Source organism: Hyperoodon ampullatus (assembly GCF_949752795.1).
Source record: "Hyperoodon ampullatus genome assembly, chromosome: 2".
Lineage (NCBI taxonomy): Eukaryota > Metazoa > Chordata > Mammalia > Artiodactyla > Ziphiidae > Hyperoodon > Hyperoodon ampullatus.
In genome coordinates this window covers 119,402,749-119,415,486 of record NC_136915.1, presented here as the reverse complement: position 1 = coordinate 119,415,486, position 12,738 = coordinate 119,402,749, and the positions used below count along the sequence as shown (strand labels likewise).

Below are 12,738 nucleotides of genomic sequence, written 5' to 3'. Positions count from 1 at the left end.
AATAAAGTATAATTTACATGATTAAAAGGTTTTGATTTCCATTCTACTTAGTGTAAGAAGCTGACAAAGTATAGTTTCTAAGTCACATCAAATGATTTTTATCTTCTCATATTTCAAATGAAATGTTAATGGCCTAAAACTAAACAATCTGCCATGAATGACAATAAGCAAGGGTAGCACATATCATCAGCAAGTTATCAAATGTCGCAAGTTCATATTTTTCTTGTTTGTGATCCCCAAACTGGCAGCATTTTCATTTCATCCACTCTGTTCTTATGTATTTGAAAAGCAGGTGTTATCCATCTACCACATGAGCACTGTTCACCATACCAGTTGAAAGAACCCAACTTGGCATTGCATTTGGGGCAAAGAAGCTGAAATAAAATAAATGTGTTACTTCATTCATTCACTTTTATACAAAACAAATAATTATCTTTGGTAATATATGATATAGAAACAGGTAAGACATGGCTCATACCTTCAAGGAGTTGATGGTCTAATCAGTGAGATGTAATGGCAATTTACTGTAATAGACAGTAGACTACAATAATTGTGTAAGAAGTATGTTGTCCTCTGGGAGTTTAGAGGAGGAACAGATTAATTCCAGCATTAAGGGTGAAAGGTGAAGGTTGAGATGTGAAACAGAAGGTTTTGTGACTGTTTTGTGACTGTGGCACATGTGTTGACTTTTAAATCATCGACGAGCTATATAGAAAGTCTGGGCATAAAACTCAGAAACTAGAATTGATTACATAAATATCTTAAATTTTAGTTTGACAAAATATACCACATTCCTCAAAATAATTAAACATAGAGTTACTATATGATCCAGTAATTCCACTTCTAGGTATATACCCCAAAGAGATAAAAGCAGGGACTCAAACAGATATTTGTATACCCATGTTCATAGCAGCATTATTCACAATACCCAAAGGGAAGAAGCAACCCAAATGTCCATGGATAGATGAATGGATAAACAAAATGTGGTAGCCTATACATAAAATGGAATATTATTCAGCACTAAAAAGGAAGGAAACTCTGATACATGCTATAACATGGATGAACCTTGAGGACATTATGCCAAGTGCAATAAGCCAGTCACAAAAGGACAAATATATGTGTAATTCCACTTTATGAGGCACCTGGAGTAGTCAAATTCATAAAGACAGAAAGTAGAATGGTGGTTGCCAGGGCCTGGTGGGGGTGGTATGGGGAATTAGTGTTTAATGGGTATGGCATTTCAGTTGGGGAAGATGGTGGTGACGGTTGCACAACAGTGTGAATGTTCTCAAGGCTACTGAATTATACACTTAAAAATAGTTAAAATGGTTAATTTATGTTATGAATATTTTACCACAATTTAAAAAACCCACATTCACAATATATGTAGGTCATTTATGCTGTATACCTTCAACTTATACACTGCTATATGTCAATTATATCTCAAAAAGCTGAAGAAAAAAATGTATCACAAAGCTGAGATAAGCAACAGACTGGAGAAAATATCTGCAACATATTACACGAAACATTAACTCTAGACTACATAAAGAACTCCTACAAATCCATTAGAAAAAGACAAAACCCACAGAAAAATGGGCCAAGGACATGAAGGAAATTTACTGTAAGAGAAAATATAAATGGCTCATAAGTATATAAAGATGTTGGTCTCAGTAGTAGTCATGGAGATTCAAATTAAAACATTTTAGGATTAACATTTTTCATCTCACAGACTGACAGATTGACAAAACCTTACCAATTTTACAATATCCAATATGTCAAGGGTATGGGGAAATGAGTACATGCATTCAACATTAGTGAAAGGCAAATTTGTATGGGCATTGTTAATGTCAGCCCAGACTATCAGTAATATTTAAAATGTACACACTCCTCAAGCCAGGAATTCCACTTTTAGGTATATATTCTATAAGAAAATTCAAATAAGTGTACAAAGAAGTATGCACAAATGTGATCTAGAATATTTCACAAAAACACCTTTATCTTGTGTGTTTTCCGGGTTAAATAAAAGCAGCAAGGGAATTCCCTGGCAGTCCAGTGGTTAAGATTCCACACTGCCACTGCTGAGGGCCCAGGTTCAATCCCTGGTTGGGGAACTAGGATGCCACAAGCTGCACGGCACGCCCAAAAAAACAATAAACAAAAGCAGCAAGGTAAAAGCACAAGCCACAAAAGAAAAAAACAGATAAAGTGGACTTCAACAAATAATATCATCAAGAATGGGAAGGGACTGCTGTACAAGGTTTATTTGGTAGCGATAAAAATGGTGATAGTTGCAAAAACCTCTGTGAATATATGAAAAACCACTGAACTGTACACTTTCAATGGGTGAATTATATGGTAAGTGAATTATACCTCAATAAAGCAGCATTATCTGAAACCATGGGTTTGAATATAGGGTACCTCTTTCTAGGCAAGACACTAACTAATGCAAACTAAGTTTCCTCACATATAAAATGTGCATAGATATGTGCTCGATTTTATAAAGTTATTGTATTCTTCAAATGAAATAATACAGTGAAAAGGTTTCATAAAATACTCACCATACAAACTTATACAAACTTTAAACATCATTATATCTTAGATTTAGAATATCTTTAGATTAATATCATGTAAACCTAAAGGAGAATTGTGGCTGTCACAGGATGCTTTGTGGCTGTCACAGGATGCTCATATGAGCTGCATTCTTTAGAATTAACAGGAAGTGAAAAAAAATCTCACAACAAACACACAAAACTGAAAGATCAAGGAAACAAATACACAGAGCCAAAAGAGAAAAAAAGGAAGAGTAAGAAGAAATTTAAAATCTAATTTTAAAATCCTTGATTTGCCCTACTTCTTACAAAGTTCAAGTTTTGTTAAATATATTCTAATTAGTTTGTTAGTCTTAATTTGAAAAAATACAAACAATACCCTTAAAAGGAATTAATTAACTTAGACCAACAGCTTTCCACCAAAAGTGGTTCACTATTTTACATCAGCTGGTTTTTATTTGACTAATTTATCTTTGATAAAGTCTTGTCTATATTAGAAAGATGTGAAACTTTAGAAAGTAAGATGGAGTAAAATGCTAGTTAAAATATGGTTTAAAATGAAAGGAACAAAATATAGATGACATAATAAAACCGTAGAAAGTAAAATGTGTTCTCACCTGTCCATCCATCACTCCCAACAAAGTGGATTCCATCCACTGCACAGGTTCAATGAAGTAAGATGTACATTGAGCCTGACTCCCTGTAGTAAGCATGAAGGATGGTGTCACTCTCTTGTGGGCAAAGGCTATAGGACCACTTCCTTCATTATGATCCAAAATGCTAGAACTTCGAAATAAAGATCGCCTGCAACCCCCAAACAAACAAAAATATTAATGACTTGCGAAAGGATGAAAAAATAGATTAAATGTGCAGTATTTCTTAGGGGGCAAATTAATATAACATTGATTATGCTACTTTAATTTTCAATAACTTCTACAAGTAACTGCATTACTTTTACTTTTAAGAATTCATATTCTTCTTAAAACCAGATTTGAATATGAAATTTCTGTATTATTCAATTAAACAAATTCCTCCTACAAGATTTTAAGAAGCTGAAACTTTCAGTACTTTTCAGCTACTGAGACAAAATAAAATCTCCAGAGGATACAAAATATTTTACCTGCACTTTCTACATTTGTAGAGAACCCCATCTTTCAATCCTTGTGTAATGGCGGATGGGTCAACAGCAAAGAGTTCTTGAGGTAAATTCTGCAATTCTACGTGACACAAAATGTATCCATTTGTCAAAATCAACTCTGCATTTTCAGACAAAATTCAGCTAATGTCAAACTGAGGCAAGTAGTGCTAACTTCAGAAATTAAAAAATATATATATTCTCCATTGTTGAGAAATCAGGATGAGGTAGGAGGGCACAGTGATCAAGCCCTTGGGTTCCAGGCACAGACTGCCTGAGTTCAAATTCAAGCCAGCCACTTACAAACCTTGTGACCCTGAACAAGCTATTTCTTGCTAAACCATGGTTTCAAAAGGAAATAAAAGTACCTATCTGAAGGGATTGCTGGAAAAAGGGATAATGCACCTGAAACATTGGGTGCCAGAGTAAACAGCATCTAGAAAGGACCAAACACATACTACCAATTATTACTCACCTGGATACTTCTCTGTAACCTTTTGTAAACGATACTGTTTATAAATTGCACTAGAGGTATCTACTTCACATCCCATTGCCTGGTATAATTTCAGTTGCCACTCAAATCCCTCATTCATCCTGCAAGGACAAACAAACATAGAGTTAATTTTTATTTAAATAAATAAAATCACATCACAAAAGCAGATTACTACGACAAAGAACTCACTTAGCCTCTGGTTTGATAGTCTTAAGGTTTTCATAGGCTTTTTCAAAGGTAAGCTGGTCAGTCTTCATCATAAAAGCAGTCATTACAGCCACACTTCGACTGACCCCTGTGTGACTGAAAAAGAAACCTTTAAAATATCAAATAGCAACAATTTAAAAAAAAAACAAAAAAAACCAGCCTCCCATTAATGGTAAAGTTCAGGTCCACTTCTTGTCTGCTTCTTCTACTCAAATAAACCCTTTGCCTCTGAATTACTACTGCTGTACAAAGGAATTATTCCCTTATTTCCTTATTCATTTTGAATTCTGAACCATATGAAGGTATTACCTATTCAAAAATAATTACACCAATTTTTTTTAACATTTTATAATGGCTTCAGAAAAAATCTAAACTCCTTTGCTGGCTTTAAGGGCCCTGGAGATCTGATTCCAGACTTCTTTCCCTTTTATCACTACCTTATGTCCTTTATGTAATATTTAGAACAAATGCTGGCAGTAAAAGTGCTGGCTCAATAAATGTAAACTATCGTTATTACACTCTTTTTGCCATTGCTATCACCTACTCCATCTTTCCCCTAGGAATGGCTTAGGGATCCTTTACGTCCTAACCAATTTTTCTCTCCCCAAATTTCCCCTACATCAGCCACCCCGCCTCAAACAAAAGCAATGAAAATAATCTCTTCCTCTGAAGTTTGAATAACCTTAACCTTTGTTAATCTCTTACTACACACCTCGCATCCTAGTCTGCATTACAATAATCTGGGTATGTGTGTGGCTTCTCGTGAACAGATTTAAACTCTGTACGTGCAGGGACTTTGTCATTTACCTGAAGATTTCTCCTACCTCCGAAACAAAACTCAGCGGCTGCAGAATGAACCAACACAAACTGAATGAATCAAAGCCTGCAGGCCATCAGGGGCCCGCCTCCTGCCCGATCCTCTCTGAGACACAAGCCTGTGCGAGAGGGAGGAGGAGAAGGTTCTAGTGGCTGACAGCCCCTTCGTCCTCTGCTGGGGCCTGGGAGAAGGGTGAGGGGGGCAGACTGGAAGCGTGGCGGGGTTGCTCTCCCCACGGACCCGGCCACTCACCAATGCACCAGCACCGCGCGGCCCTCGGCGCGGGCCTGGCCGATGAAGGCCACGCACCGGTCCAGATGGCTAAGCAGGTCGGTCTCGGGTTTGTCCAGCGCTGGCACGAAGAGACTCCGTAGACCCTCGACCCCATCCCCCGTGTTGAAGTCGGGCTCCTCCGAGTCCACCGTCAGCACGGCCGTGATGCCCGCCTCCCTCAGGTGGTCCGGCTCCGCGACTGCCGCAGCTCCACCCAGGAACAGCCCCGGCCGCACCTCCAGCATGTGCTCAGTGGAGCTGACCCGAGTCCGGCTGCCGGCCGTACGCTCGCAGCCATGGCTCCCGTTCTGAGGCTCCAACATGGCGGCGCCCGGAGGCCGGACTGCGGAGGGCCCTACCATAGAGTAGGGGGTCGGCTAGAATGTCCTTCACCTAGGACCAGCCGGCCTGAGTTGCGCCGCCGTTCCCTCGGAGGACCACGTCGACCGCGGGAATGTGGATTTACTGGGGGAAGGTGACGTTACTGCGGCTGGGGCGGAGCTAAACCCCGTTCAGAACCACTTCTGGACCCTTGTCTCTACCCGGCTCCTCCAACTTGGTGGGAGAGGATAAACTAACGCTAATCGAGGGCTTCTCAGGCTCTTAGTGTTGAGATTTTCTGGATTTTCTGCAGGAGCAGAAAATGGACTCAAACTGAAATGATGGTCCCACCAACTGAATCAGCAGCATAATTTTATGCATTTGAAATAAAACATTTTTTCAATGCTTATGAAGCCATTTGTTTGTAGTTCTTCTCTTGTGACTATTTTTCCTTTTTCTTTTCTTTTTGTCCCGTTTTTTATTGGTATGTGAATCCTTTTCTTGTTGATGTATACTGTTCTATATATTTGAAGATATTAATCCCATGGTTTTGTGTGTCAGTGCCCTCCAGCCAAAGACCACCAAGAATCCACCTGTAGTTAAGTAAATTGGGTTTATTACTCAACCATGAACTGGAGAATTTCGAGAAATCTAGGTAAGAGAGTGTTAGGAAGATCCTATTACAGGATTTGAGCTTGTATTAGATGAGTTTGGGCTAAGGGTCTAAGGGACTAAGCGTCTAAAGAAGCAGGACTTTGCTCTGGATTGGATGCTGTCAGGAAGTGGGGGTGATTCTATGACTGAGTATCTTAATAAATCTTACCTAAGGGAGGGAAGGCTAGAGAGACACTAAAGCTGTAATTGGTCAAGAAGTAGCAGTCAGTCATGGTACTGGCATAAAGACCGAAACATGGACCAATGGAACAGAATAGAGAGCCCAGAAATAAACCCTCACATAGATGTTCAAATGATCTTCAGCAAGGGTACCAAGACCACACAATGGTCTGGGCAACAACTTTTTGGTTATGACACCAAAAGCAATAAGTGGGACTATGCTAGACTAAAAAGCTTCTGCATAGCACAGGAAGCAATCAACAAAGTAAAAAGCAATCAAACCTCTGTAGAATGGGAGAAAATACTTGCAAACCATAGACCACATAAGGGGTTAATATTCAAAATATATAAGGGACTCACACAACTCAATTGCAAAAAACAAAATATTAGAAAATGGGCAGAGGAACTGAATAGAGACTTCTTCCCAAAGAATACATACAAATGGCCCACAGATACATGAAAAGATCCTCAGTATTACTAATCATCAGGGAAATATCAAAACAAACCAAAACCATGGTGAGATATCACCTCACACTTGTTGGTATGGCAATTTTTAAAAAGACAAGAGATAACATGTGGTGATAACATTCTCATGTGGTGAGAATGTGGAGAAAAGGGAACCCTTGTGCACTATTGGTGGGAATAAATTGGTACAGCCACTATGGAAACAGTATGGAGATTCCCAAAAAAGTTAAATATAGAACTACCATATAATCCAGCAATCCCGTTTCTGGATATATGTCCAAAGGAAATGAGATCAGAATCTTAAAGAGATATCTGTACCCTCATGTTATTCACAACGGCCAAGATATGGAAATGACCTAAATGTCCACCTGTGGATGAATGGTAAAGAAGATGTGATTTATATATCACATCTAAATATTACTCAGCCATGAGAAAGTAGGAAATTCTGCCATTTGTGACAACATGGATGGAACTTGAGAGCATTACACTGAGTGAAATAAGCTGGAGAGAGAGGGACAAATACTGTATGATATCACTTATATGTGGTATCTAAAAAAACTGAACTCATAGAAACAGAATAGAATGGTGGTTGCCAGGGGCTGGGGGGAGTGAGAATTGAAGAGTTGTTGTTCAATGAGTATAGAGTTTCCATTTTGCAAGATGAAAAAGTTCTCTAGATCTGATACACAAAAAATGTAAATACAGTTAACACCACTGAGTTGTACACTTAAAAATGATTAAAAGGGTAAATTGTATGTATTTTTTCATCATAATTTATTTTTAAGTAGCAGTTAGTCATTTGAGCTAAAATAGAGGTATGTTTGGCATTTTGAATTTGGACAATATTCATGTTTTATCTGTGTTCAGACATGATTACAGTGGTCTTGTTTTTGTTTTAAGGGCATAAAAAGATTTATTACTCACATAATGAGGCTTTCTGGAGATAGCAGGTTGACTCACAAGTAGGTCCAAAAATGAATTGAGAAAGCAGAGACAGAAAATTGGCTTGGGGTTTTTATTGCTGTTAGAGTATGGCCCAGAGTGAGGATTCCCACGTGGGCAGGGAATTTCATGGTGGTCTTGATTTTGTCTTTCTTCATCATGAGCTCAGTGTTGCCTTGTCTGGGATTGATGTCCTGTGAAATTGTTTATATTCAGCAGGAGGGGAAAAACACCTAACTGTGTGTGCCCGGCCAGCTGTAGCAACACTAAGGAAGATCTACCTCATAGTTCCAGGCCAGTTCCTGGATGCCAGGGCTTGCTTTTGTCTTTCTCATATATAACTTTATAATTTTCAGAGAGATTGAGATTCGGGGCAGGGACACTTGAGACCCATCCAAGTCAGTTGGAGGAAGCAGCAAATGCTTCTGCTTGGGAACACTTAAGTGGGCAGCCTGCAGGGACAGAGGAAGAGTGCTATCTTCCCTTACTCCCACCACAGGCTGTGAACCTCTTCAGGGTAAGGACTTTGCTTTTTCATCTTTGTATCCCCCACAGAATTTAGGCTAATGGTGCTGGTTACTCCATCTTTTGAATGTTAGAAATGGAAGGGAAAGGAGTACCAGAAGAGACACTACTTCCCTCTCAATGCCATTTCCTTCCCCATCCCAAAGAGTTTACCTCAAGGGCTCACTTAGCGTTTTTGCCTGGAGAGTCATGTTAGCGGTCTTCTGAGCCCCCAGTTGAATCAACTCAACCTTTCTCACTTTACAATCCTGGAAACAACTACTGTGTGTCGGGCACTACAGTAGATGCTGAGGCTACAAAATGAATAAGAGTCTTTGCCCTCGAGGAACTTAGAGAAAAGCTGGAGTAAAAGATAAGTAAATAGCCCAATTATTGTTCTGATAGAAGTAAGGGCAAATTACTAAGGAAGCATGTGGGAGCTGGGCATCTAACCCTAATGGAAGGGGAGTAATCAAGGATAGCTTCCCAGAGGAAGTGATGCTTGATCTGGGTCTTGTAGGATAAATGGGAATTTGTCAGGCAAAAAGGAGGAAGGTGAGGCACTTGCTTAATTCTCCCAGCACATTCCAAAGTGAAGTCTGTCTTCAGGGGGACTGCCCTTGACCAGCTCCTGGGAGACAATCTCTGTGTCCCCCGAATAGCCTGCCTGATAAAAGTGTTTTTGAACGCCTGAAGCCCTGGGCCATGCTGTATCAGTTTGACCTCTGGGAGGCTGGAGATTGAGTACTTACGCTCAGTCATGCAGGAGCTGCATGCCTATGTGACTGGCCCCCAATAAAACCCCTGGATACCAAGTTTGGGTAAGTTTCCTGTTTGGCCATACTTCAAGTGTGTTGTCACACATAATCACTGGGGGAAAGAAGCAAGTGCCTCTGTGACTCCACTAGGAGGGGGGTATCTGGAAGCTTGCACCTGGCTTCTCTTGGACTTCACCCATGCACCTTTTCTCTTTGCTGATTTGAATCTGTATTCTTTCACTGGAATAAGCCATAACTTTGTATAATTGTTCTTCTGAGTTCTGCAAATCCTTCCAGTGACTCAGCAAGTCTGAAGGAGCCTGGTGACCCCTGACACAGCATCCATTGTCTAGTATAGTGAAAAACAAGAAACATCTAAATAAATGCAAGTAATGGAGTGGTTAAAGAAGTTGTTTTATCCATTCAATAAAATACTAGGCAACTATTTATTTATTTATTTTTTTTTTTTTGCGGTACGCGGGCCTCTCACTGTTGTGGCCTCTCCCGTTGCGGAGCACAGGCTCCGGACGCGCAGGCCCAGCGGCCACGGCCCACGGGCCCAGCCGCTCCGCGGCATGTGGGATCCTCCCAGACCGGGGCACGAACCCGTGTCCCCTGCATCGGCAGGCGGACTCTCAACCACTGCGCCACCAGGGAAGCCCTAGGCAACTATTTAAAAAGATAACAAAGGAAGTGGTTGATACTAGCTATATTATAAAATTTTTTAAGATGGTTTACAAATAGAAAGCATGTCTGAGCATATGTATGTGTATATATATATATATATATGTATGTATGTATATGTATATATACATATGAACTGTTAACAGTGGTTATTTCTGGGAGCTGGCATGAGGAGACTTACATGATAGGCTTTATACACTTCTTTCTATACAGTTTTAATCTTTTTTCAACAGGTATTATTAAAATTATTCACTGTTGGGCTTCCCTGGTGGCGCAGTGGTTGAGAGCCCGCCTGCCGATGCAGGGGACATGGGTTCGTGCCCCGGTCCGGGAGGATCCCACATGCCGTGGAGCGGCTGGACCCATGAGCCATGGCCGCTGGGCCTGCACGTCCGGAGCCTGTGCTCTGCAATGGGAGAGGCCACAACAGTGAGAGGCCCGCGTACCGCAAAAAAAAAAAAAAAAAAAAATTATTCACTGTTAACAATCATAGGTATTGACATTCTGGAAAAACAGGGGGAAAAAAGAATCAAGGGTTAATTTCCTGGACATTTTATTAAGATATCCTAATCATTCCCTCAGCTTTATTAGTTTTCTGTTGGGAATGAGCTTTTCTTCCTCAACTCCCTAAAATGAATATAAGTTCCTTCAAGGATGGGAGTAAGAGACACTTCTGAATTGTTGTTGAATACCCACAAAGCCCGGCTCAGTGAATATCTGTATCTGGGGGAATAATAAGGCCTCAATTCCTGAGGCTGAAGTGTATTTACCAGCTTCTGTATTTTTCCTCCTAGCCACTAGCTGGCACCATGTGCCCTTTGGCAAGATACATTTTCTGTACCTCCCTTGAAACAGGGGAAAATGAATATGGCAACGTGCAAAAAAGCAGGATGTTAGGCCCAGGGAAGGAAATGTGGCTTTAGAGGGGCAGCTGGGTTGCTTCCTGTCAAGGAGAAGAGAAGAGGCTATATGTCCTAGCACTGGTAGGCGCACTTGTGCACGCACACACACATGCATGATGTATCTGTTCATTTTATTACCAGCAAGCCTACATCATTGATAAGCATGAATTAGGCAAAAATTCTAAGAGATAGTCTAGTATGGTGTGGCTTTCATTTTAAGAAGACACCCACCCATTCTATGTAACATGGCCTAATCACACGAGAATACACATCACCCAGCCTTCCCGTTCTTTGGTTTTCTTCTAGAGCACAGTCACAAGTATGACTCATTGCTTTCATCTTTAAAAATATTTGCGGTAAGTGCGTATCTGTGCTGAGCAATGAGCAGGGAAACTTCCCCTCTTCTGCCCCATTGCCTCCCCATCATGGTCCAAAGACAAGTTCCTCTTTCTATCTCCAGCATGTTGCCTAGGCCCTCCTACACCCAATGAATTATCAGTAAATGTTTGCCAATCATGTTCTTAATGGGACTTAAGATCTAGGACAGTTATGAAGATACACATGAAATGTACTTTAAGATCCTCAAATCAAAATGTTGAAGAAAAATATAAATGGGTGATAATAACATAATTCTATTACTTTTTCTGTGTTCATGAGTAGAAGGTGTATACTTACAAAATGGTGAGTTCAGATTTGGTACTGTCTTTGAGGAGCACAGTCTGAAGACAGAGAAAACCCAAGTCTGAATCCCAGACTGCTTCTGACCCTATTACCTATTAATATGTGATTGTATGCCTGTAGAAAGTTATAGGATTTCTCTAAGTCTCAGATTCTTCACCTGCAAAGTAGGAGTAATTATAGCCATATTACAGAGTTCTAACAAGAATTAACTTATCAACATGTATTATTAGTGGGAGAAAGAAATCCCAAGCTGAACCATTGCATCAGAAGCAGCTCGGAGAGGATTCCATGCAGGAGAGGCTGAGCTGTGGTGAGGGAGAAATGGCTGCAGATGGCTTGTCTTGAGCAAGCTGTTGAGCAGAGATAAATTGCTGAGCGTGATCAGTCCAGGAATTCAATGGTCATGAGATTTAACAGAAAGTGGATCCTAACTACCCATCCAGCTACAACCACACCCTGAAGTCCACTTATTAATGTAGAGTCTGTGTCTTGGTAAAGATGTGTCCTCCTTCCCTAGAAGGGCATCTATTGTCAAGATTCTGAGGGAATAATTTCAGCTCCACAAACCCTGGGACCAGAGATGACTGAATAAAGTTGAAGCCCCCTCGTTATGTAAGGACAACTTGGTCAGCTGATCCAACAACTCCTCCTGCCTTATTCCCAACTGCGTCCCCCACTCACCCCCAGTATTTACAAACTCATCACATTGTAGGACTATCCATATGAGAAATACTGGGGCAGGAACTGGCTGGTGATATCTGGGTCATGCTCTCAGTTCCTTTTATGACTCAAGGAGAAAGTGGTAAAGAGTCAGATGAGTAGAGCAAAGGAGACCACAGATGTTCCCTGTTGCATGTCAGAGGTTTGCTGGGTTACATTTTGCAGAACTCCTCTCCCTCCATTCTTCCCCAAACAAAATACAGAGAATGGCCACAGTTGCCCTTTCCCAATGTCACAACCTTTGGAGCTCTCTTGCAGTCTAAATGTAGTCAAGTGTGTTGTAATGGAAAGAGCTCTGGACTTGTATGCACAAGTCCTAGACTTAAGTTTTGGTTCCATCATGCATTAATTATATAACGTGGCCAAGCCAGTTAAGCCCTCTGAATTTCAGTGGCCCCACCCCAAAAAGGCAAGGCTAATAATGCCTGCTCTAACATTCCTTAAATGATTTTA

The 12,738-nt window shown here is 40.6% G+C and overlaps 1 protein-coding gene across 2 annotated transcripts; it reads right to left on the bottom strand.

Moving 5' to 3' along the window:
- On the bottom strand, positions 1-6,198 carry DUSP12 (dual specificity phosphatase 12). 2 transcript variants are annotated; one of them, XM_079697877.1, is made up of 6 exons: positions 5,454-6,198; positions 4,367-4,480; positions 4,160-4,278; positions 3,670-3,766; positions 3,167-3,353; positions 1-374 (listed from the first exon to the last, which is right to left on the bottom strand). In XM_079697877.1, the coding sequence occupies exons 1-6, from the start codon at positions 5,834-5,836 to the stop codon at positions 213-215; spliced, it is 1,062 nt and encodes a 353-aa protein (XP_079554003.1). In that variant the 5' UTR covers positions 5,837-6,198; the 3' UTR covers positions 1-212. The 2 variants fall into 2 exon arrangements, with proteins under 2 accessions (XP_079554003.1, XP_079554004.1); XM_079697878.1 differs by lacking the exon at positions 3,167-3,353.
- Positions 6,199-12,738: the final 6,540 nt, after the last annotated feature.

Bases quoted from the DNA above. Each gene is read 5' to 3' on its own strand.
- DUSP12 (XM_079697877.1), bottom strand. From the start codon at position 5,836: ATGGTAGGGCCCTCCGCAGTCCGGCCTCCGGGCGCCGCCATGTTGGAG. The intron at 4,279-4,366 runs GTGAGTTCTTTG...TTGTCCTTGCAG, and splicing joins ACTATCAAACCAGAGGCTAA to GATGAATGAGGGATTTGAGT. The intron at 3,767-4,159 runs GTGAGTAATAAT...TGTGTCACGTAG, and splicing joins GGTTACAGAGAAGTATCCAG to AATTGCAGAATTTACCTCAA.